Source organism: Cherax quadricarinatus, chromosome 33, assembly GCF_038502225.1.
Source record: "Cherax quadricarinatus isolate ZL_2023a chromosome 33, ASM3850222v1, whole genome shotgun sequence".
Lineage (NCBI taxonomy): Eukaryota > Metazoa > Arthropoda > Malacostraca > Decapoda > Parastacidae > Cherax > Cherax quadricarinatus.
Window position 1 is genome coordinate 35,271,203 of NC_091324.1, and position 26,603 is coordinate 35,297,805.

The following is a 26,603-nucleotide window of genomic DNA, read 5'->3' on the forward strand; positions in this document are numbered from 1 at the left end:
CAGTGTCTGGCTGCTGCCTCGCCAGATATATCTCAGTCTCCCTGACAATGTCTGGCTGCTGCCTCGCCACTTGAAGGTTCCCTGACAGTGTCTGGCTGCTGCCTCGCAACTTGAAGGTTCCCTGACAGTGTCTGACTGCTGCCTCACCACTTGAAGATTTCTTGGCAGTGTCTGGCTACTGCCTCGCCAGTTATATCTCAGTCTCCCTGACAGTGTCTGGCTGCTGCCTCGCCACTTGAAGGTTCCCTGACAGTGTCTGGCTGCTGCCTCGCCACTTGAAGGTTCCCTGACAGTGACTGGCTGCTGCCTCGCCACTTACGCCACTTAAAGGTTCCCTGACAGTGTCTAGCTGCTGCCCCGCCACTTGAAGGTTCCCTGACAGTGTCTAGCTGCTGCCCCGCCACTTGAAGGTTCCCTGACAGTGTCTAGCTGCTGCCTCGCCACTTGAAGGTTCCCTGACAGTGACTGGCTGCTGCCTCGCCACTTACGCCACTTAAAGGTTCCCTGACAGTGTCTAGCTGCTGCCCCGCCACTTGAAGGTTCCCTGACAGTGTCTAGCTGCTGCCCCGCCACTTGAAGGTTCCCTGACAGTGTCTAGCTGCTGCCTCGCCACTTGAAGGTTCCCTGACAGTGTCTGGCTGCTGCCTCGCCACTTGAAGGTTCCCTGACAGTGTCTAGCTGCTGCCTCGCCACTTGAAGGTTCCCTGACAGTGTCTAGCTGCTGCCTCGCCACTTGAAGGTTCCCTGACAGTGTCTAGCTGCTGCCTCGCCACTTGAAGGTTCCCTGACAGTGTCTAGCTGCTGCCTCGCCACTTGAAGGTTCCCTGACAGCGTCTAGCTGCTGCCTCGCCACTTGAAGGTTCCCTGACAGTGTCTAGCTGCTGCCCCGCCACTTGAAGGTTCCCTGACAGTGTCTAGCTGCTGCCTCGCCACTTGAAGGTTCCCTGACAGTGACTGGCTGCTGCCTCGCCACTTACGCCACTTAAAGGTTCCCTGACAGTGTCTAGCTGCTGCCCCGCCACTTGAAGGTTCCCTGACAGTGTCTAGCTGCTGCCCCGCCACTTGAAGGTTCCCTGACAGTGTCTAGCTGCTGCCTCGCCACTTGAAGGTTCCCTGACAGTGTCTGGCTGCTGCCTCGCCACTTGAAGGTTCCCTGACAGTGTCTAGCTGCTGCCTCGCCACTTGAAGGTTCCCTGACAGTGTCTAGCTGCTGCCTCGCCACTTGAAGGTTCCCTGACAGTGTCTAGCTGCTGCCTCGCCACTTGAAGGTTCCCTGACAGTGTCTAGCTGCTGCCTCGCCACTTGAAGGTTCCCTGACAGTGTCTAGCTGCTGCCTCGCCACTTGAAGGTTCCCTGACAGTGTCTAGCTGCTGCCCCGCCACTTGAAGGTTCCCTGACAGTGTCTAGCTGCTGCCTCGCCACTTGAAGGTTCCCTGACAGTGACTGGCTGCTGCCTCGCCACTTACGCCACTTAAAGGTTCCCTGACAGTGTCTAGCTGCTGCCCCGCCACTTGAAGGTTCCCTGACAGTGTCTAGCTGCTGCCCCGCCACTTGAAGGTTCCCTGACAGTGTCTAGCTGCTGCCTCGCCACTTGAAGGTTCCCTGACAGTGTCTGGCTGCTGCCTCGCCACTTGAAGGTTCCCTGACAGTGTCTAGCTGCTGCCTCGCCACTTGAAGGTTCCCTGACAGTGTCTAGCTGCTGCCTCGCCACTTGAAGGTTCCCTGACAGTGTCTAGCTGCTGCCTCGCCACTTGAAGGTTCCCTGACAGTGTCTAGCTGCTGCCTCGCCACTTGAAGGTTCCCTGACAGTGTCTAGCTGCTGCCTCGCCACTTGAAGGTTCCCTGACAGTGTCTAGCTGCTGCCTCGCCACTTGAAGGTTCCCTGACAGTGTCTAGCTGCTGCCTCGCCACTTGAAGGTTCCCTGACAGTGTCTAGCTGCTGCCCCGCCACTTGAAGGTTCCCTGACAGTGTCTAGCTGCTGCCTCGCCACTTGAAGGTTCCCTGACAGTGTCTAGCTGCTGCCTCGCCACTTGAAGGTTCCCTGACAGTGTCTAGCTGCTGCCTCGCCAGATATATCTCACCCATTTATCTAAGTTATTTAATTTTCGTTATATTTATGATTAACAGATTTATATAGTCTCCCCTTCCCTGTCCTTAGCTAACTTAACCCCGGGTGTTGTAAACGGTTTAAAAACCCCACAAGTTGAAGAATAAATCATTTTTGTAATATCTCGTAATAATTATTGAGGAAACGTTTCGCCCTGCAGTGGCTGCTTCAGTACCTGAAGTACTGAAGCAAATTTTTACGTAGCCTTGGGTTGGAAAGCGTGATTTTGAGAAGGACCTGCCTTGTATGGGCCAGTAGGCCTGCTGCAGTGTTATTCTATTTTTATGTTCTTAATACACAACACGACACACGACACTTCGAACCCTGAAAATAGGTTATGTGAGATCTGTGTACATATGTGCACCTGTGTACATATGTGCACCTGTGTACATATGTGCACCTGTGTCTGAACTTACCCGGAGACAGTGACTGTGAGGTTGTCATAATTAAGATCCTGGTCAGGAGGGCAGGCAGGTGCGATGTTACGTGTCACCTCCAGGTCGACCTCAGTGGCAAGCTCTATAAGACCAATATCGTGGTCTTTAGGGCTGGTAGAGTGACCATACTTGTCGTGTGGTATAACACGGACTGCGGGCACTACCTGTGTGTACGGCGTCTCATCACCGCGGCTGCGGTCGTGCTCTCCCAACACCACTTCCGGTAGAGCACCATTGGGCAACACCATCCTGTATATACCTATGTTATTAAACCTATATTTGTCGACACTTCGCCAGCCAGTGGCTGGATCAATACAAATTGTATGATACAATATAAGGACACAATGTGATGACTGCACGACTATATACACAATATTTTTCAAGACTACAGTGATCACTATCAACGAGGCTGGGGACTACAGTGATCTTCACTATCAACAATGTTGGGGACTGCAGTGATCTTCACTATCAACGAGGCTGGGTACTACAGTGATTTTCACTATCAACGAGGCTGGGGACTACAGTGATCTTCACTATCAACAATGTTGGGGACAGCAGTGATCTTCACTATCAACGAGGCTGGGTACTACAGTGATCTTCACTATCAACGAGGCTGGGGACTACAGTGATCTTCACTACCAGCGAGGCTGGGGACTACAGTGATCTTCACTATCAACAAGGCTGGGGACTACAGTGATCTTCACTATCAACAAGGCTGGGGACTACAGTGATCTTCACTATCAACAAGGCTGGGGACTACAGTAATCTTCATTATCAACAAGGCTGGGGACTACAGTGATCTTCACTATCAGCGAGGCTGGGGACTACAGCGATCTTCACTATCAACAAGGCTGGGGACCAAAGTGATCTTCACTCTCAGCGAAGAAGGGGCACTACAGTGATAATCACTATCAACATGGCTGGGGACTACAGTGATCTTCACTATCAACGAGGCTGGAAGACTACAGTGATCTTCACCATCAAAGAGGCTGGGAGACTACAGTGATCTTCACTATCAACAAGGCTGGGCAGTACAGTGATCTTCACTATCAACAAGGCTGGAAACTACAGTGATCTTCACTATCAACAAGAATGGGAATTACAGTGATCTTCACTATCAACAAGTCTTGGGGACTATAGTGATCTTTACTATCAGCTACGCTGGGGACTACAGTGATCTTCACTATCAGCGATGCTGAGTACTAAAGAGATCTTCACTATCAACAAGGCGGGGGGACTACAGTGATCTTCGCTCTCAGCGAAGCTGGGGTACTACAGTGATCATCACTATCAACATAGCTGGGGATTACAGTAATCTTCACTGTCAACGAGGCTGAAAGACTGCAGTGATCTTCACTATCAACGAGGCTGGGAGACTACAGTGATCTTCAGTCTCAACAAGGCTTGGGACTTCAGTGATCTTCACTATCAGCGAGGTTGGGGACTACAGTGATCTTTACTATGAGCGAGGCTTGGGACTACAGTGATCTTCACTATCAACAAGGCAAAGGGACTACAGTGATCTTCACTATTAAAGAGGCTGGGGGAATACAGTGATCTTCACTATCAGGAAGGCTGGGGACTACAGTGATCTTCACTATCAACAAGGCTGGGGACTACAGTCACCTTCACTATTAACGAGGCTGGGGACTAGAGTGATCTTCACTATCAGGAAGGCTAGGGATTACAGAGATCTTCACTATCAACGAGGCTGGGAACTAGAGTGATCTTCACTTTCAACGACGCTGGGGACTACAGTGATCTTAACTATCAACAACGATGGAGACTACAGTGATCTTCACTATCAACAAGGCTGGGGACTACAGTGATCTTCACTTTCAACAAGGCCGGGGAGTACAGTGATCTTCACTATCAACGAGGCTTAGAGACTACAGTGATCTTCACTACCAACGAGGCTGGAAGACTTCAGTGATCTTCTCTATCAACGAGGCTGGGGACTACAGAGATCTTCACTATCAGCGAGGCTGGGGACTACAGCAATCTTCACTATCAACAAGGCTGGGGACCAAAGTGATCTTCACTCTCAGCGAAGCAGGGGCACTACAGTGATCATCACTATCAACATGGCTGGGGACTACAGTGATCTTTACTATCAACGAGGCTGGAAGACTACAGTGATCTTCACTATCAACGAGGCTGGGAGACTACAGTGATCTTCACTATCAACAACGCTGGGCAGTACAGTGATCTTCACTATCAACAAGGATGAAACTACAGTGATCTCCACTATCAACAAGGCTGGGGACTACAGTGATCTTCACTTTCAACAAGGCCGGGGAGTACAGTGTTCTTCACTATCAACGAGCCTTAGAGACTACAGTGATCTTCACTACCAACGAGGCTGGAAGACTACAGTGATCTACTCTATCAACGAGGCTGGGGACTAGAGAGATCTTCACTATCAGCGAGGCTGGGGACTACAGCGATCTTCACTATCAACAAGGCTGGGGACCAAAGTGATCTTCACTCTCAGCGAAGCAGGGGCACTACAGTGATCATCACTATCAACATGGCTTGGGACTACAGTGATCTTCACTATCAACGAGGCTGGAAGACTACAGTGATCTTCACTATCAACGAGGCTGGGAGACTACAGTGATCTTCACTGTCAACGAGGCTGGACAGTACAGTGATCTTCACTATCAACAAGGCTGGAAACTACAGTGATCTCCACTATCAACAAGGCTGGGGACTACAGTGATCTTCACTTTCAACAAGGCCGGGGAGTACAGTGTTCTTCACTATCAACGAGGCTTAGAGACTACAGTGATCTTCACTACCAACGAGGCTGGAAGACTACAGTGATCTTCTCTATCAACGAGGCTGGGGACTACAGAGATCTTCACTATCCGCGAGACTGGGGACTACAGCGATCTTCACTATCAACAAGGCTGGGGACCAAAGTGATCTTCACTCTCAGCGAAGCAGGGGCACTACAGTGATCACCACTATCAACATGGCTGGGGACTACAGTGATCTTCACTATCAACGAGGCTGGAAGACTACAGTGATCTTCACCATCAAAGAGGCTGGGAGACTACAGTGATCTTCACTATCAACAAGGCTGGGCAGTACAGTGATCTTCACTATCAACAAGGCTGGAAACTACAGTGATCTTCACTATCAACAAGAATGGGAATTACAGTGATCTTCACTATCAACAAGTCTTGGGGACTATAGTGATCTTTACTATCAGCTACGCTGGGGACTACAGTGATCTTCACTATCAGCGATGCTGAGTACTAAAGAGATCTTCACTATCAACAAGGCGGGGGGACTACAGTGATCTTCGCTCTCAGCGAAGCTGGGGTACTACAGTGATCATCACTATCAACATAGCTGGGGATTACAGTAATCTTCACTGTCAACGAGGCTGAAAGACTGCAGTGATCTTCACTATCAACGAGGCTGGGAGACTACAGTGATCTTCAGTCTCAACAAGGCTTGGGACTTCAGTGATCTTCACTATCAGCGAGGTTGGGGACTACAGTGATCTTTACTATGAGCGAGGCTTGGGACTACAGTGATCTTCACTATCAACAAGGCAAAGGGACTACAGTGATCTTCACTATTAAAGAGGCTGGGGGAATACAGTGATCTTCACTATCAGGAAGGCTGGGGACTACAGTGATCTTCACTATCAACAAGGCTGGGGACTACAGTCACCTTCACTATTAACGAGGCTGGGGACTAGAGTGATCTTCACTATCAGGAAGGCTAGGGATTACAGAGATCTTCACTATCAACGAGGCTGGGAACTAGAGTGATCTTCACTTTCAACGACGCTGGGGACTACAGTGATCTTAACTATCAACAACGATGGAGACTACAGTGATCTTTACTATCAACAAGGCTGGGGACTACAGTGATCTTCACTTTCAACAAGGCCGGGGAGTACAGTGATCTTCACTATCAACGAGGCTTAGAGACTACAGTGATCTTCACTACCAACGAGGCTGGAAGACTTCAGTGATCTTCTCTATCAACGAGGCTGGGGACTACAGAGATCTTCACTATCAGCGAGGCTGGGGACTACAGCAATCTTCACTATCAACAAGGCTGGGGACCAAAGTGATCTTCACTCTCAGCGAAGCAGGGGCACTACAGTGATCATCACTATCAACATGGCTGGGGACTACAGTGATCTTCACTATCAACGAGGCTGGAAGACTACAGTGATCTTCACTATCAACGAGGCTGGGAGACTACAGTGATCTTCACTATCAACAACGCTGGGCAGTACAGTGATCTTCACTATCAACAAGGCTGGAAACTACAGTGATCTCCACTATCAACAAGGCTGGGGACTACAGTGATCTTCACTTTCAACAAGGCCGGGGAGTACAGTGTTCTTCACTATCAACGAGCCTTAGAGACTACAGTGATCTTCACTACCAACGAGGCTGGAAGACTAAAGTGATCTACTCTATCAACGAGGCTGGGGACTAGAGAGATCTTCACTATCAGCGAGGCTGGGGACTACAGCGATCTTCACTATCAACAAGGCTGGGGACCAAAGTGATCTTCACTCTCAGCGAAGCAGGGGCACTACAGTGATCATCACTATCAACATGGCTTGGGACTACAGTGATCTTCACTATCAACGAGGCTGGAAGACTACAGTGATCTTCACTATCAACGAGGCTGGGAGACTACAGTGATCTTCACTGTCAACGAGGCTGGACAGTACAGTGATCTTCACTATCAACAAGGCTGGAAACTACAGTGATCTTCACTTTCAACAAGGCCGGGGAGTACAGTGTTCTTCACTATCAACGAGGCTTAGAGACTACAGTGATCTTCACTACCAACGAGGCTGGAAGACTACAGTGATCTTCTCTATCAACGAGGCTGGGGACTACAGAGATCTTCACTATCAGCGAGACTGGGGACTACAGCGATCTTCACTATCAACAAGGCTGGGGACCAAAGTGATCTTCACTCTCAGCGAAGCAGGGGCACTACAGTGATCACCACTATCAACATGGCTGGGGACTACAGTGATCTTCACTATCAACGAGGCTGGAAGACTACAGTGATCTTCACCATCAAAGAGGCTGGGAGACTACAGTGATCTTCACTATCAACAAGGCTGGGCAGTACAGTGATCTTCACTATCAACAAGGCTGGAAACTACAGTGATCTTCACTATCAACAAGAATGGGAATTACAGTGATCTTCACTATCAACAAGTCTTGGGGACTATAGTGATCTTTACTATCAGCTACGCTGGGGACTACAGTGATCTTCACTATCAGCGATGCTGAGTACTAAAGAGATCTTCACTATCAACAAGGCGGGGGGACTACAGTGATCTTCGCTCTCAGCGAAGCTGGGGTACTAGAGTGATCATCACTATCAACATAGCTGGGGATTACAGTAATCTTCACTGTCAACGAGGCTGAAAGACTGCAGTGATCTTCACTATCAACGAGGCTGGGAGACTACAGTGATCTTCAGTCTCAACAAGGCTTGGGACTTCAGTGATCTTCACTATCAGCGAGGTTGGGGACTACTGTGATCTTTACTATGAGCGAGGCTTGGGACTACAGTGATCTTCACTATCAACAAGGCAAAGGGACTACAGTGATCTTCACTATTAAAGAGGCTGGGGGAATACAGTGATCTTCACTATCAGGAAGGCTGGGGACTACAGTGATCTTCACTATCAACAAGGCTGGGGACTACAGTCACCTTCACTATTAACGAGGCTGGGGACTAGAGTGATCTTCACTATCAGGAAGGCTAGGGATTACAGAGATCTTCACTATCAACGAGGCTGGGAACTAGAGTGATCTTCACTTTCAACGACGCTGGGGACTACAGTGATCTTAACTATCAACAACGATGGAGACTACAGTGATCTTCTCTATCAACAAGGCTGGGGACTACAGTGATCTTCACTTTCAACAAGGCCGGGGAGTACAGTGATCTTCACTATCAACGAGGCTTAGAGACTACAGTGATCTTCACTACCAACGAGGCTGGAAGACTTCAGTGATCTTCTCTATCAACGAGGCTGGGGACTACAGAGATCTTCACTATCAGCGAGGCTGGGGACTACAGCAATCTTCACTATCAACAAGGCTGGGGACCAAAGTGATCTTCACTCTCAGCGAAGCAGGGGCACTACAGTGATCATCACTATCAACATGGCTGGGGACTACAGTGATCTTCACTATCAACGATGCTGGAAGACTACAGTGATCTTCACTATCAACGAGGCTGGGAGACTACAGTGATCTTCACTATCAACAACGCTGGGCAGTACAGTGATCTTCACTATCAACAAGGCTGGAAACTACAGTGATCTCCACTATCAACAAGGCTGGGGACTACAGTGATCTTCACTTTCAACAAGGCCGGGGAGTACAGTGTTCTTCACTATCAACGAGCCTTAGAGACTACAGTGATCTTCACTACCAACGAGGCTGGAAGACTACAGTGATCTACTCTATCAACGAGGCTGGGGACTACAGAGATCTTCACTATCAGCGAGGCTGGGGACTACAGCGATCTTCACTATCAACAAGGCTGGGGACCAAAGTGATCTTCACTCTCAGCGAAGCAGGGGCACTACAGTGATCATCACTATCAACATGGCTGGGGACTACAGTGATCTTCACTATCAACGAGGCTGGAAGACTACAGTGATCTTCAATATCAACGAGGCTGGGAGACTACAGTGATCTTCACTGTCAACGAGGCTGGACAGTACAGTGATCTTCACTATCAACAAGGCTGGAAACTACAGTGATCTCCACTATCAACAAGGCTGGGGACTACAGTGATCTTCACTATCAACAAGGCTGGAAACTACAGTGATCTTCACTATCAACAAGAATGGGAATTACAGTGATCTTCACTATCAACAAGTCTTGGGGACTATAGTGATCTTTACTATCAGCAAGGCTGGGGACTACAGTGATCTTCACTATCAGCGATGCTGAGTACTAAAGAGATCTTCACTATCAACAAGGCTGGGGGACTACAGTGATCTTCGCTCTCAGCGAAGCTGGGGCACTACAGTGATCATCACTATCAACATAGCTGGGGATTACAGTAATCTTCACTGTCAACGAGGCTGGAAGACTACAGTGATCTTCACTATCAACGAGGCTGGGAGGCTGCAGTGATCTTTACTATCAACGAGGCTCGGAGACTACAGTGATCTTCAGTCTCAACAAGGCTTGGGACTTCAGTGATCTTCACTATCAGCGAGGTTGGGGACTACAGTGATCTTAACTATGAGCGAGGCTTGGGACTACAGTGATCTTCACTATCAACAATGCAAAGGGACTACAGTGATCTTCATTATCAACTAGGTTGGGGACAACAGTGATCTTCACTATCAACAAGGCTATGAACTACAGTGATCTTCACTATTAACCATCCTTGGGGACTACAGTGATCTTCACTATCAGCAATGCAGGGGACTACAGTGAACTTCACTATCAACAATGTTGGGGACTACAGTGATCTTCACTATAAATTAGGCTGGGGACTACAGTGATCTTCAGTAACAAGGAGGCAGTGGGACTACAGGGATCTTCACTATCAACAAGGCTGGGGACTACAGTGGTCTTCACTATTAACTATGCTGGGGGACTACAGTGATCTTTACTATCAGCAAGGCTGGGGACAAGAGTGATCTTCACCATCAACAAGGTTATGAACTACAGTGATCATAACTTTTAACAATGCTGGGGGACTACAGTGATCTTCACTATCAGCAATGCAGGGGACTACAGTGATCTTCACTATTAATAATGTTGGTGGCTACAGTGATCTTCACTATCAAAGAGGCTGGGGACTACAGTGATATTAAGAATCAACGAGGCAGAGGGACTAGAGTGATTTTCAGCATCAACGAGGCTTGGGAATACAGTGATCTTCACTATCAACAATGCTGGGGGCTGCAGTGATCTTCACTATCAACGAGGCTGGGTACTACAGTGATCTTCACTTTTAACGAGGTTGGGGACTACAGTGATCTTCACTATCAACGAGGCTGGGAAATACAGTGATCTTCACTATCAGCAAGGCGGGGACTACAGTGATCTTCACTATCAACAAGGCTGGGGACGACAGTGATCTTCACTATCAACGAGGCTGGGGATTACAGTGATCTTCACTATTAACGAGGCTGCGGGACTACAGGGATCTTTACTATCAAAAAGGCTGGGGACTACAGAGATCTTCACTATCAACGAGGCTGGGAAACTACAGTGACCTTCACTATCAGCGAGGCTTGGAGGCTACAGTGATCTTGACTACAAACAAAGCTGGGGACAACAGTGATCTTCACTATCAACGACGCTGGGAGACTACAGTGATCTTCACTGTCAACGAGGCTGGTGACTACAGTCATCTTCACTATTAACAGTGCTGGAAGAGTTCAGTTATTTTCACTATCAACGAGGCTGAGGGACTACAGTGATCTTCACTATCAGCAAGGCTGGGGACTACAGTGATCTTCACTATCAACGAAGCTGGGGGACTAAAGTCATCTTCACTATCAACAAGGCTGGGGGACTACAGTGATCTTCATTATCAACAAGGCGGGGGACTACAGTGATCTTCACTATCAACAAGGCTGGGGACGACAGTGATCTTCACTCTCAACGAAGCAGGGGACTACAGTGATCTTCACTATTAACTAGGCTGGAGGACTACAGTGATCTTCACTATCAACAAGGCTAGGGACTACAGTGGTCTTCACTATCAACGAGGCTGGGAGACTGTAAAGATCTACACTATCCACGAGGCTGGCAGACTACAGTGATCGTCACTATCAACGAGGCAGGGAGACCACAGTGATCTTCACTATCAACAACGCTAGGAGACTACAGTTATCATCATTATCAACGAGGCTGGGCACTTGAGTGATCTCCACTATAAACGAGGCTGGGAGATTACAGTGATCTTCACTATCAGCAAGGCTGGGCTATCGACAAGGCCGCAGACAACAGTGATTACTCACTATCAACAAGGCTGGGGACTACAGAAATCTTCAATATCAACGAGGCTGGGGATTACAGTGATCTTCACTATTAACGAGGCTGGGGGACTACAGTGATCTTTACTATCAAAAAGGCTGGGGACTACAGAGATGTTCACTATCAACGAGGCTGGGAGACTACAGTGACCTTCACTATCAACGAGGCTTGGAGGCTACAGTGATCTTCACTATCAACGAGGCTGGGAGACTACAGTGATGTTCACCATCAACGATTCTGGAAGACAACAGTGATCTTCACTATCAATAATACTGGGCACTACAGTGATCTTCACTATCAGCAAAGCTGCTGGGGAATACAGTGATCCTCATTATCAACAAGGCTGGGGACTACAGTGATCTTCACTACCAATAAGGCTAGGGAACTACAGTGATCTTCACTATCAACGAGGTAAAGGGCTACAGTGATCTTAACTATTAGCGAGGGTAGTGACTAGAGTGATCTTCACTATCAACAAGGCTGGGAGACTACACTGATTTTCACTATCAGCGAGACTGGGGAACTACAGTGATCTTCACTGTCAACATCGCTGGAAGACTACAGTGATCTTCACTATCAACAAGGCGAGGGGACTACATTGATCTTCATTATCAACAAGGCTGGAGGACTACAGTTATCTTCAAAATCAACAACGCTGGGAGACTAGAGTGATCTTCACTATCAGCGATTCTGGGGCACTACAGTGATCTTCACTATAAACAACGCTGGAAGACTGCAGTGATCTTCTCTATCAACAAGGCTAGCGACTAGGAGTGATCTTTGCTATCAACAAGGCTGGGGGATTACAGTGTTCTTCACTATCAATAAGACTGGGGGACTACACTGATTTTCACTATCAGCGAGGCTGGGGAACTACAGTGATCTTCACTGTCAACATCGCTGGAAGACTACAGTGATCTTCACTATCAACAAGGCGAGGGGACTACATTGATCTTCATTATCAACAAGGCTGGACGACTACAGTGATCTTCAAAATCAACAACGCTGGGAGACTAGAGTTATCTTCACTATCAGCGATTCTGGGGCACTACAGTGATCTTCACTATAAACAACGCTGGAAGACTGCAGTGATCTTCTCTATCAACAAGGCTAGCGACTAGGAGTGATCTTCACTATCAGCAAGGCTGGGGACTAAAGTGATCTTCACTATCAACGAGGCTTGGTGACTACAGGGATATTCACTACCAGCAAGGCTAGAGACTAGAGTGATCTTTACTATCAACAAGGCAAGGGGACTACACTGATCTTCATTATCAACAATGCTGGGGGCTACAATGTTCTTCACTATCAACAAGGTAAGGTACTACTCTGATCTTCACTATCAACAAGGCTGGGGGACTACAGGGATCTTCACTATCAGCAACGCTGGGGACTACAGTGATCTTCACTATCAACAATGTTTGGGACAACAGTGATCTTCATTATCAACGAGGCTGCGGACTACTGCGATCTTCAGTATCAACGAGGCTGGGGGACTACAGGGATCTTCACTATCAACGAGGCTGGGAGACTACAGTGATCTTCAGTCTCAACAAGGCTTGGGACTTCAGTGATCTTCACTATCAGCGAGGTTGGGGACTACAGTGATCTTTACTATGAGCGAGGCTTGGGACTACAGTGATCTTCACTATCAACAAGGCAAAGGGACTACAGTGATCTTCACTATTAAAGAGGCTGGGGGAATACAGTGATCTTCACTATCAGGAAGGCTGGGGACTACAGTGATCTTCACTATCAACAAGGCTGGGGACTACAGTCACCTTCACTATTAACGAGGCTGGGGACTAGAGTGATCTTCACTATCAGGAAGGCTAGGGATTACAGAGATCTTCACTATCAACGAGGCTGGGAACTAGAGTGATCTTCACTTTCAACGACGCTGGGGACTACAGTGATCTTAACTATCAACAACGATGGAGACTACAGTGATCTTTACTATCAACAAGGCTGGGGACTACAGTGATCTTCACTTTCAACAAGGCCGGGGAGTACAGTGATCTTCACTATCAACGAGGCTTAGAGACTACAGTGATCTTCACTACCAACGAGGCTGGAAGACTTCAGTGATCTTCTCTATCAACGAGGCTGGGGACTACAGAGATCTTCACTATCAGCGAGGCTGGGGACTACAGCAATCTTCACTATCAACAAGGCTGGGGACCAAAGTGATCTTCACTCTCAGCGAAGCAGGGGCACTACAGTGATCATCACTATCAACATGGCTGGGGACTACAGTGATCTTCACTATCAACGAGGCTGGAAGACTACAGTGATCTTCACTATCAACGAGGCTGGGAGACTACAGTGATCTTCACTATCAACAACGCTGGGCAGTACAGTGATCTTCACTATCAACAAGGCTGGAAACTACAGTGATCTCCACTATCAACAAGGCTGGGGACTACAGTGATCTTCACTTTCAACAAGGCCGGGGAGTACAGTGTTCTTCACTATCAACGAGCCTTAGAGACTACAGTGATCTTCACTACCAACGAGGCTAGAAGACTACAGTGATCTACTCTATCAACGAGGCTGGGGACTAGAGAGATCTTCACTATCAGCGAGGCTGGGGACTACAGCGATCTTCACTATCAACAAGGCTGGGGACCAAAGTGATCTTCACTCTCAGCGAAGCAGGGGCACTACAGTGATCATCACTATCAACATGGCTTGGGACTACAGTGATCTTCACTATCAACGAGGCTGGAAGACTACAGTGATCTTCACTATCAACGAGGCTGGGAGACTACAGTGATCTTCACTGTCAACGAGGCTGGACAGTACAGTGATCTTCACTATCAACAAGGCTGGAAACTACAGTGATCTTCACTTTCAACAAGGCCGGGGAGTACAGTGTTCTTCACTATCAACGAGGCTTAGAGACTACAGTGATCTTCACTACCAACGAGGCTGGAAGACTACAGTGATCTTCTCTATCAACGAGGCTGGGGACTACAGAGATCTTCACTATCAGCGAGACTGGGGACTACAGCGATCTTCACTATCAACAAGGCTGGGGACCAAAGTGATCTTCACTCTCAGCGAAGCAGGGGCACTACAGTGATCACCACTATCAACATGGCTGGGGACTACAGTGATCTTCACTATCAACGAGGCTGGAAGACTACAGTGATCTTCACCATCAAAGAGGCTGGGAGACTACAGTGATCTTCACTATCAACAAGGCTGGGCAGTACAGTGATCTTCACTATCAACAAGGCTGGAAACTACAGTGATCTTCACTATCAACAAGAATGGGAATTACAGTGATCTTCACTATCAACAAGTCTTGGGGACTATAGTGATCTTTACTATCAGCTACGCTGGGGACTACAGTGATCTTCACTATCAGCGATGCTGAGTACTAAAGAGATCTTCACTATCAACAAGGCGGGGGGACTACAGTGATCTTCGCTCTCAGCGAAGCTGGGGTACTAGAGTGATCATCACTATCAACATAGCTGGGGATTACAGTAATCTTCACTGTCAACGAGGCTGAAAGACTGCAGTGATCTTCACTATCAACGAGGCTGGGAGACTACAGTGATCTTCAGTCTCAACAAGGCTTGGGACTTCAGTGATCTTCACTATCAGCGAGGTTGGGGACTACTGTGATCTTTACTATGAGCGAGGCTTGGGACTACAGTGATCTTCACTATCAACAAGGCAAAGGGACTACAGTGATCTTCACTATTAAAGAGGCTGGGGGAATACAGTGATCTTCACTATCAGGAAGGCTGGGGACTACAGTGATCTTCACTATCAACAAGGCTGGGGACTACAGTCACCTTCACTATTAACGAGGCTGGAGACTAGAGTGATCTTCACTATCAGGAAGGCTAGGGATTACAGAGATCTTCACTATCAACGAGGCTGGGAACTAGAGTGATCTTCACTTTCAACGACGCTGGGGACTACAGTGATCTTAACTATCAACAACGATGGAGACTACAGTGATCTTCTCTATCAACAAGGCTGGGGACTACAGTGATCTTCACTTTCAACAAGGCCGGGGAGTACAGTGATCTTCACTATCAACGAGGCTTAGAGACTACAGTGATCTTCACTACCAACGAGGCTGGAAGACTTCAGTGATCTTCTCTATCAACGAGGCTGGGGACTACAGAGATCTTCACTATCAGCGAGGCTGGGGACTACAGCGATCTTCACTATCAACAAGGCTGGGGACCAAAGTGATCTTCACTCTCAGCGAAGCAGGGGCACTACAGTGATCATCACTATCAACATGGCTGGGGACTACAGTGATCTTCACTATCAACGAGGCTGGAAGACTACAGTGATCTTCACTATCAACGAGGCTGGGAGACTACAGTGATCTTCACTATCAACAACGCTGGGCAGTACAGTGATCTTCACTATCAACAAGGCTGGAAACTACAGTGATCTCCACTATCAACAAGGCTGGGGACTACAGTGATCTTCACTTTCAACAAGGCCGGGGAGTACAGTGTTCTTCACTATCAACGAGCCTTAGAGACTACAGTGATCTTCACTACCAACGAGGCTGGAAGACTACAGTGATCTACTCTATCAACGAGGCTGGGGACTACAGAGATCTTCACTATCAGCGAGGCTGGGGACTACAGCGATCTTCACTATCAACAAGGCTGGGGACCAAAGTGATCTTCACTCTCAGCGAAGCAGGGAAACTACAGTGATCATCACTATCAACATGGCTGGGGACTACAGTGATCTCCACTATCAACGAGGCTGGAAGACTACAGTGATCTTCACTATCAAAGAGGCTGGGAGACTACAGTGATCTTCACTGTGAGGCTGGACAGTACAGTGATCTTCACTATCAACAAGGCTGAAACTACAGTGATCTCCACTATCAACAAGTACAGTGATCTTCACTATCAACAAGGCTGGAAACTACAGTGATCTTCACTATCAACAAGAATGGGAATTACAGTGATCTTCACTATCAACAAGTCTTGGGGACTATAGTGATCTTTACTATCAGCAAGGCTGGGGACTACAGTGATCTTCACTATCAGCGATGCTGAGTACTAAAGAGATCTTCACTATCAACAAGGCTGGGGGACTACAGTGATCTTCGCTCTCAGCGAAGCTGGGGCACTACAGTGATCATCACTATCAACATAGCTGGGGATTACAGTAATCTTCACTGTCAACGAGGCTGGAAGACTACAGTGATCTTCACTATCAACGAGGCTGGGAGGCTACAGTGATCTTTACTATCAACGAGGCTCGAAGACTACAGTGATCTTCAGTCTCAACAAGGCTTGGGACTTCAGTGATCTTCACTATCAGCGAGGTTGGGGACTACAGTGATCTTAACTATGAGCGAGGCTTGGGACTACAGTGATCTTCACTATCAACAATGCAAAGGGACTACAGTGATCTTCATTATCAACTAGGTTGGGGACAACAGTGATCTTCACTATCAACAAGGCTATGAACTACAGTGATCTTCACTATTAACCATCCTTGGGGACTACAGTGATCTTCACTATCAGCAATGCAGGGGACTACAGTGAACTTCACTATCAACAATGTTGGGGACTACAGTGATCTTCACTATAAATTAGGCTGGGGACTACAGTGATCTTCAGTAACAAGGAGGCAGTGGGACTACAGGGATCTTCACTATCAACAAGGCTGGGGACTACAGTGGTCTTCACTATTAACTATGCTGGGGGACTACAGTGATCTTTACTATCAGCAAGGCTGGGGACAAGAGTGATCTTCACCATCAACAAGGTTATGAACTACAGTGATCATAACTTTTAACAATGCTGGGGGACTACAGTGATCTTCACTATCAGCAATGCAGGGGACTACAGTGATCTTCACTATTAATAATGTTGGTGACTACAGTGATCTTCACTATCAAAGAGGCTGGGGACTACAGTGATATTAAGAATCAACGAGGCAGAGGGACTAGAGTGATTTTCAGCATCAACGAGGCTTGGGAATACAGTGATCTTCACTATCAACAATGCTGGGGGCTGCAGTGATCTTCACTATCAACGAGGCTGGGTACTACAGTGATCTTCACTTTTAACGAGGTTGGGGACTACAGTGATCTTCACTATCAACGAGGCTGGGAAATACAGTGATCTTCACTATCAGCAAGGCGGGGGACTACAGTGATCTTCACTATCAACAAGGCTGGGGACGACAGTGATCTTCACTATCAACGAGGCTGGGGATTACAGTGATCTTCACTATTAACGAGGCTGCGGGACTACAGGGATCTTTACTATCAAAAAGGCTGGGGACTACAGAGATCTTCACTATCAACGAGGCTGGGAAACTACAGTGACCTTCACTATCAGCGAGGCTTGGAGGCTACAGTGATCTTGACTGCAAACAAGGCTGGGGACAACAGTGATCTTCACTATCAACGGCGCTGGGAGACTACAGTGATCTTCACTGTCAACGAGGCTGGTGACTACAGTGATCTTCACTATTAACAGTGCTGGAAGAGTTCAGTTATTTTCACTATCAACGAGGCTGAGGGACTACAGTGATCTTCACTATCAACGAAGCTGGGGGACTAAAGTCATCTTCACTATCAACAAGGCTGGGGGACTACAGTGATCTTCATTATCAACAAGGCGGGGGACTACAGTGATCTTCACTATCAACAAGGCTGGGGACGACAGTGATCTTCACTCTCAACGAAGCAGGGGACTACAGTGATCTTCACTATTAACTAGGCTGGAGGACTACAGTGATCTTCACTATCAACAAGGCTAGGGACTACAGTGGTCTTCACTATCAACGAGGCTGGGAGACTGTAAAGATCTACACTATCCACGAGGCTGGCAGACTACAGTGATCGTCACTATCAACGAGGCAGGGAGACCACAGTGATCTTCACTATCAACAACGCTAGGAGACTACAGTTATCATCATTATCAACGAGGCTGGGCACTTGAGTGATCTCCACTATAAACGAGGCTGGGAGATTACAGTGATCTTCACTATCAGCAAGGCTGGGCTATCGACAAGGCCGCAGACAACAGTGATTACTCACTATCAACAAGGCTGGGGACTACAGAAATCTTCAATATCAACGAGGCTGGGGATTACAGTGATCTTCACTATTAACGAGGCTGGGAGACTACAGTGACCTTCACTATCAACGAGGCTGGGAGACTACAGTGACCTTCACTATCAACGAGGCTTGGAGGCTACAGTGATCTTCACTATCAACGAGGCTGGGAGACTACAGTGATGTTCACCATCAACGATTCTGGAAGACAACAGTGATCTTCACTATCAATAATACTGGGCACTACAGTGATCTTCACTATCAGCAAAGCTGGGGAATACAGTGATCCTCATTATCAACAAGGCTGGGGACTACAGTGATCTTCACTACCAATAAGGCTAGGGAACTACAGTGATCTTCACTATCAACGAGGTAAAGGGCTACAGTGATCTTAACTATTAGCGAGGGTAGTGACTAGAGTGATCTTCACTATCAACAAGGCTTGGAGACTACACTGATTTTCACTATCAGCGAGGCTGGGGAACTACAGTGATCTTCACTGTCAACATCGCTGGAAGACTACAGTGATCTTCACTATCAACAAGGCGAGGGGACTACATTGATCTTCATTATCAACAAGGCTGGAGGACTACAGTTATCTTCAAAATCAACAACGCTGGGAGACTAGAGTGATCTTCACTATCAGCGATTCTGGGGCACTACAGTGATCTTCACTATAAACAACGCTGGAAGACTGCAGTGATCTTCTCTATCAACAAGGCTAGCGACTAGGAGTGATCTTTGCTATCAACAAGGCTGGGGGATTACAGTGTTCTTCACTATCAATAAGACTGGGGGACTACACTGATTTTCACTATCAGCGAGGCTGGGGAACTACAGTGATCTTCACTGTCAACATCGCTGGAAGACTACAGTGATCTTCACTATCAACAAGGCGAGGGGACTACATTGATCTTCATTATCAACAAGGCTGGACGACTACAGTGATCTTCAAAATCAACAACGCTGGGAGACTAGAGTTATCTTCACTATCAGCGATTCTGGGGCACTACAGTGATCTTCACTATAAACAACGCTGGAAGACTGCAGTGATCTTCTCTATCAACAAGGCTAGCGACTAGGAGTGATCTTCACTATCAGCAAGGCTGGGGACTAAAGTGATCTTCACTATCAACGAGGCTTGGTGACTACAGGGATATTCACTACCAGCAAGGCTAGAGACTAGAGTGATCTTTACTATCAACAAGGCAAGGGGACTACACTGATCTTCATTATCAACAATGCTGGGGGCTACAATGTTCTTCACTATCAACAAGGTAAGGTACTACTCTGATCTTCACTATCAACAAGGCTGGGGGACTACAGGGATCTTCACTATCAGCAACGCTGGGGACTACAGTGATCTTCACTATCAACAATGTTTGGGACAACAGTGATCTTCATTATCAACGAGGCTGCGGACTACTGTGATCTTCAGTATCAACGAGGCTGGGGGACTACAGGGATCTTCACTATCAGCAAGGCTGGGAGACTACAGTGATCTTCAGTCTCAACAAGGCTTGGGACTTCAGTGATCTTCACTATCAGCGAGGTTGGGGACTACTGTGATCTTTACTATGAGCGAGGCTTGGGACTACAGTGATCTTCACTATCAACAAGGCAAAGGGACTACAGTGATCTTCACTATTAAAGAGGCTGGGGGAATACAGTGATCTTCACTATCAGGAAGGCTGGGGACTACAGTGATCTTCACTATCAACAAGGCTGGGGACTACAGTCACCTTCACTATTAACGAGGCTGGGGACTAGAGTGATCTTCACTATCAGGAAGGCTAGGGATTACAGAGATCTTCACTATCAACGAGGCTGGGAACTAGAGTGATCTTCACTTTCAACGACGCTGGGGACTACAGTGATCTTAACTATCAACAACGATGGAGACTACAGTGATCTTCACTATCAACAAGGCTGGGGACTACAGTGATCTTCACTTTCAACAAGGCCGGGGAGTACAGTGATCTTCACTATCAACAAGGCTTAGAGACTACAGTGATCTTCACTACCAACGAGGCTGGAAGACTTCAGTGATCTTCTCTATCAACGAGGCTGGGGACTACAGAGATCTTCACTATCAGCGAGGCTGGGGACTACAGCAATCTTCACTATCAACAAGGCTGGGGACCAAAGTGATCTTCACTCTCAGCGAAGCAGGGGCACTACAGTGATCATCACTATCAACAGGCTGGGGACTACAGTGATCTTCAGTATCAACAAGGCTGAGGGCTACAGTGATCTTCACTATCAACGAGGCTGGGAGACGAGAGTGATTTTCACTATCAACAATACTTGGAGACTACAGAGATCTTCACTATCAACGAGGCTGGAAGACTACAGTGATCTTCACTATGAACGAGGAAGGGAGATTACAGTGATCTTCACTATCAACAAGGCCGGGGAGTACAGTGTTCTTCACTATCAACGAGCCTTAGAGACTACAGTGATCTTCACTATCAACGAGGCTGGAAGACTACAGTGATCTACTCTATCAAAAAGGCTGGGGACTACAGAGATCTTCACTATCAACGAGGCTGGGGACTAAAGTGATCTCCAGTATCAACGAGGCTGGGGGACTACAGTGATCTTCACTCTCAGCGAAGCTGGGGCACTACAGTGATCATTACTATCAACATGGCTTGGGACTACAGTGATCTTCACTATCAACGAGGCTGGAAGACTACAGTGATCTTCACTATCAACGAGGCTGGGAGACTACAGTGATCTTCACTGTCAACAAGGACTGGACAGTACAGTGATCTTCATTATCAACAAGGCTGGCGGACTACAGTGATCTTCACTATCAACAAGGCTTGGAACTACAGTGATCTTCACTTTCAACAAGGCCGGGGAGTACAGTGTTCTTCACTATCAACGAGGCTTAGAGACTACTGTGATCTTCACTATCAACGAGGCTGGGGACTACAGTTATCTCCAGTATCAACGAGGCTGGGGGACTACAGGGATCTTAACTATCAGCAAGACTGGAGAGTACGGTCATCTTCACTATCAACAAGGCTGGGGACTACAGTGATCTTCACTATCAACGAGGCTCGGTACTACAGTGATCTTCACTATTAACGAAGCTGGGGGACTGCAGTGATCTTCACTATCAACGAGGCTGGAAGACTACAGTGATCTTCACTAACAACGAGGCTGGGAGACTACAGTGATCTTCACTATCAACAAGGCTAGAAACTACAGTGATCATCACTATCAACATGGCTGGGGACTACAGTGATCTCCACTATCAACGAGGCTGGAAGACTACAGTGATCTTCACTATCAAAGAGGCTGGGAGACTACAGTGATCTTCACTATCAACAAGGCTGGGCAGTACAGTGATCTTCACTATCAACAAGGCTGGAAACTACAGTGATCTTCACTATCAACAAGAATGGGAATTACAGTGATCTTCACTATCAACTAGTCTTGGGGACTATAGTGATCTTTACTATCAGCGAGGGTGGGGACTACAGTGATCTTCACTATCAGCGAGGCTGAGTACTAAAGTGATCTTCACTATCAACAAGGCGGGGGGACTATAGGGATCTTCACTCTCAGCTAAGCTGGGGTACTACAGTGATCATCACTATCAACATAGCTGGGGACTACAGTAATCTTCACTGTCAACGAGGCTGGAAGACTACAGTGATCTTCACTATCAACGAGGCCGGGAGACTACAGTGATCTTTACTATCAACGAGGCCCGGAGACTACAGTGATCTTCAGTCTCAACAAGGCTTGGGACTACAGTGATCTTCACTATCAGCGAGGTTGGGGACTACAGTGATCTTCACTATCAACAAGGCAAAGGGACTACAGTGATCTTCACTATCAACAAGCATGGAAGACTACAGTATTCTTCACTATCAGCAAGGCTGGAGATTACAGTGTTCTTTACTATCATCTAGGCTGGGGGCTACAGGTATCTTCACTATCAACAAGGCAATGAACTACAGTAATCTTCACTATTAACCATCCTTGGGGACTTCAGAGATCTTCACTATCAGCAATGCAGGGGACTACAGTGATCTTCACTATCAACAATGTTGGAGACTACAGTGATCTTCACTTTAAATTAGGCTGGGGACTACAGTGATCTTCAGTAACAACGAGGCAGGGGGACTACAGGGATCTTTACTATCAAGAAGGCTGGGGACTACAGTCATCTTCACTATTAACTAAGCTGGGGGACTACAGTGATCTTTACTATCAGCAAGGCTGGGGACAAGAGTGATCTTCACCATCAACAAGGCTATGAACTACAGTGATCATAACTATTAACGATGCTGGGGGACTACAGTGATCTTCACTATCAGCAATGCAGGGGACTACAGTGATCTTCACTATCAATAATGTTGGTGACTACAGTGATCTTCACTATCAAAGAGGCTGGGGACTACAGTGATATTAAGTATCAACGAGGCTGAGGGACTACAGTGACCTTCAGCATCAACGAGGCTTGGGAATACAGTGATCTTCACTATCAACAATGATGGGGACTGCAGTGATCTTCACTATCAACGAGGCTGGGTACTACAGTGATCTTCACTTTTAACGAGGTTGGGGACTACAGTGATCTTCACTACCAACGATGCTGGGCACAACAGTGATCTTCAATCTCAACAAGGCTGGGGACTTCAGTGATCTTCACTATCAACGAGGCTCGGTACTACAGTGATCTTCACTATTAACGAAGCTGGGGGACTGCAGTGATCTTCACTATTAACGAGGCTGCGGGACTACAGGGATCTTTACTATCAAAAAGGCTGGGGACTACAGAGATCTTCACTATCAACGAGGCTGGGGACTAAAGTGATCTCCAGTATCAACGAGGCTGGGGGACTACAGGGATCTTAACTATCAGCAAGGATGGAGAGTTCAGTCATCTTCACTATCAACAAGGCTGGGGACTACAGTGATCTTCACTAATAACGAAGCTGGGGGACTGCAGTGATATTCACTATCAACAAGGCTGAACAGTACAGTGATCTTCACTATAACAAGGCTGGAAACTACAGTGATCTTCACTATCAACAAGAATGGGAATTACAGTGATCTTCATTATCAACGAGGCTGGGGACCCAGGTGATCTTCACTATCAACAAGGCTGAGGACTTCAGTGATCTTCACTATCAACAAGGCTGGGGGACTACAGTGATCTTCACTGTCAACAAGGCTTGGGAACAACAGTGATCTTTATTATCAACAAGGCTGAGGACTACGGTGATATTCAGTATCAGCAAATTTGGGGACTACAGTGATCTTCAGTATCAACAAGGCTGAGGGCTACAGTGATCTTCACTATCAACGAGGCTGGGAGACGAGAGTGATTTTCACTATCAACAAGGCTGGCGGACTACAGTGATCTTCACTATCAACAAGGCTTGGAACTACAGTGATCTTCACTTTCAACGAGGCGTGGGACCAAAGTGATCTTGATATCAACAAGGCTGGGGATTATAGTGATCTTCACTATCAACAAGGCTGAGGACTTCAGTGATCTTCACTATCAACTACAGTGATCTTCACTATCAGGACTACAGTGATCTTGATATCAACAAGGCTGGGGATTATAGTGATCTTCACTATCAACAAGGCTGAGGACTTCAGTGATCTTCACTATCAACAAGGCTGGGGGACTACAGTGATCTTCACTGTCAACAAGGCTTGGGAACAACAGTGATCTTTATTATCAACAATCTTGGGGACAACATTGATCTTCACTATCAACGAGGCTGGAGACTACAGTGATCTTCAGTATCAACGAAGCTGGGGCACTAAAGGGATCTTCACTATCAACAAGGCTGGAGACCACAGTCATCTTCAGTATCAACATGGCTGGGGACAACAGTGATCTTCACTGTCGGCAAGACTGGGGACAAGAGTGATCTTCACTATCAACAAGGCTGGGAACTACAGTGAGCTTTGCTATCAACGAGGCTGATTGACTACAGTCGTCTTCACTATCAACAAGTCTTGGGGACTTCAGTGATCTTAATTATCAACAAGGCAGGTGGACTACAATGATCTTCACTATCAACAAGACTGGAAACTACAGTGATCTTCACTATTAACGAGGCTGAAGACCACAGTGATCTTCACTGTCAACAAGGCTGGGGATTACAGTGATCTTCACTATCAGCAAGGCTAAGGACATCAGTGATCTTCACTATCAACAAGGCTCGGGGACTACAGTGATCTTCACTGTTAACAAGGCAGGGGACAACAGTGATCTTCAGTGCCAACGATGCTTATGGACTACAGTGATGTTCACTATCAGCAAATTTGGGCACAACAGTGATCTTCACTATCAACAAGGCTGGGGACTCCAGAGATCTTCACTGTCAACGAGAGTGGGGACTAGAGTGATCTTCACTATCAACAAGGCTGGGGACTTCTGTGATCTTCACTATCAAAGAGATTGGGAGACTACAGTGATCTTCACTCTCAACGAGGCTGAGAGACGACAGTGATCTTCACTATCAACAAGGCTGGGAGACTACACTGATCATCACTGTAAACGAGGATGGGAGATTACAGTGATCTTCACTATCAAAAAGGCTGGGCACTACAGTGATCATCACTATCAACAAGGCTGGGGATTACAGTGATCTTCACTATCAACAAAGCTAGGCACTTCAGTGATCTTCGCTATCAACAAGGCTGAGGGACTACAGCGATCTTCACTGCCAAAAAGGCTGGTGACTACAGTGATCTTCACTATTAACGATGCAGGGGGACTAAAGTTATCTTCACTGTCAACAAGTCCAGAGGACTACAGTGATCTTCATTATCAAAAAGGCTGGAGACTACAGTGATCTTCACTATCAACAAGGCTGGAGACTACAGTGATCTTCACTATCAACAAAGCTGGGGTCTAGAGTGATCTTCACTAACAACGAGGCTGGGGACTAAAGTGATCTTCACTATTAACGAGGCTGGGGGACTACAGTGATCTTTACTATGAAAGAGGCTGGGAAACTACAGTGATCTTCATTATCAACAGGGCTGAGCACTATAGTGATCTTCAATCTCAACAAGGCTGGGGACTACAGTGTTCTTCACTATCAGCGAGGTTGGGGACTACAGTGATCTTCACTATCAACAAGGTAGGGGGATTTCAGTGATCTTTACTATCAACAAGGCTGAGGGACTACAGTGATCTTCATTATCAACAAGGTAGGGGGATTTCAGTGATCTTTACTATCAACAAGGCTGAGGGACTACAGTGATCTTCACTCTCAACAAGGCTGGGGGACTACAGTGATCTTCACTATCAACAAGGCTGGGGGACTACAGTGATCTTCACTCTCAACAAGGCTGGGGGACTACAGTGATCTTCACTATCAACAAGGCTGGGGGACTACAGTGATCTTCACTATCAACAAGGCTGGGGGACTACAGTGATCTTCACTATCAACAAGGCTAGGGGACTACAGTGATCTTCACTATCAACAAGGCTGGGGGACTACAGTGATCTTTTCTATCAACAAGGCTGGGGACTACAGTGATCTTCACTATCAACAAGGCTGGGGGACTACAGTGATCTACATTATCAACAAGGTTGGGTGACTATAGAGAACTTCACAATCAACAAGGCTTAGGACGACAGTAATCTTTGCTATCAACAAGGCTTAGGACGACAGTGATCTTTACTATCAACAACGCTGGGGACTACAGAGATCTTCACTATCAGCAAGGCTGGAGATTACAGTGTTCTTTACTATCATCTAGGCTGGGGGCTACAGGTATCTTCACTATCAACAAGGCAATGAACTACAGTGATCTTCGCTACTGACAATGCTGGGAGACTACAGTGATCTTCACTATCAGCAATGCAGGGGACTACAGTGATCTTCAGCGTTAACGAGGCTGGGGGACTACAAGGATCTTCACTATCAAGAAGGCTGGGGACTACAGTGATCTTCACTATTAACTAGGCTGGGGG

At 47.1% G+C, this 26,603-nt stretch overlaps 1 protein-coding gene across 1 annotated transcript in view; it reads right to left on the reverse strand.

Moving 5' to 3' along the window:
• The window catches only part of LOC128693891 (chymotrypsin-like protease CTRL-1), a 181,450-nt gene that overhangs the window by 19,938 nt on the left and 134,909 nt on the right, over nucleotides 1–26,603 (reverse strand). The window contains exon 6 of the mRNA XM_070091050.1: nucleotides 2,525–2,794. Within this exon, the coding sequence (XP_069947151.1) occupies nucleotides 2,525–2,794 (270 nt within the window). The remainder of the gene's footprint in view (nucleotides 1–2,524; nucleotides 2,795–26,603) is intronic.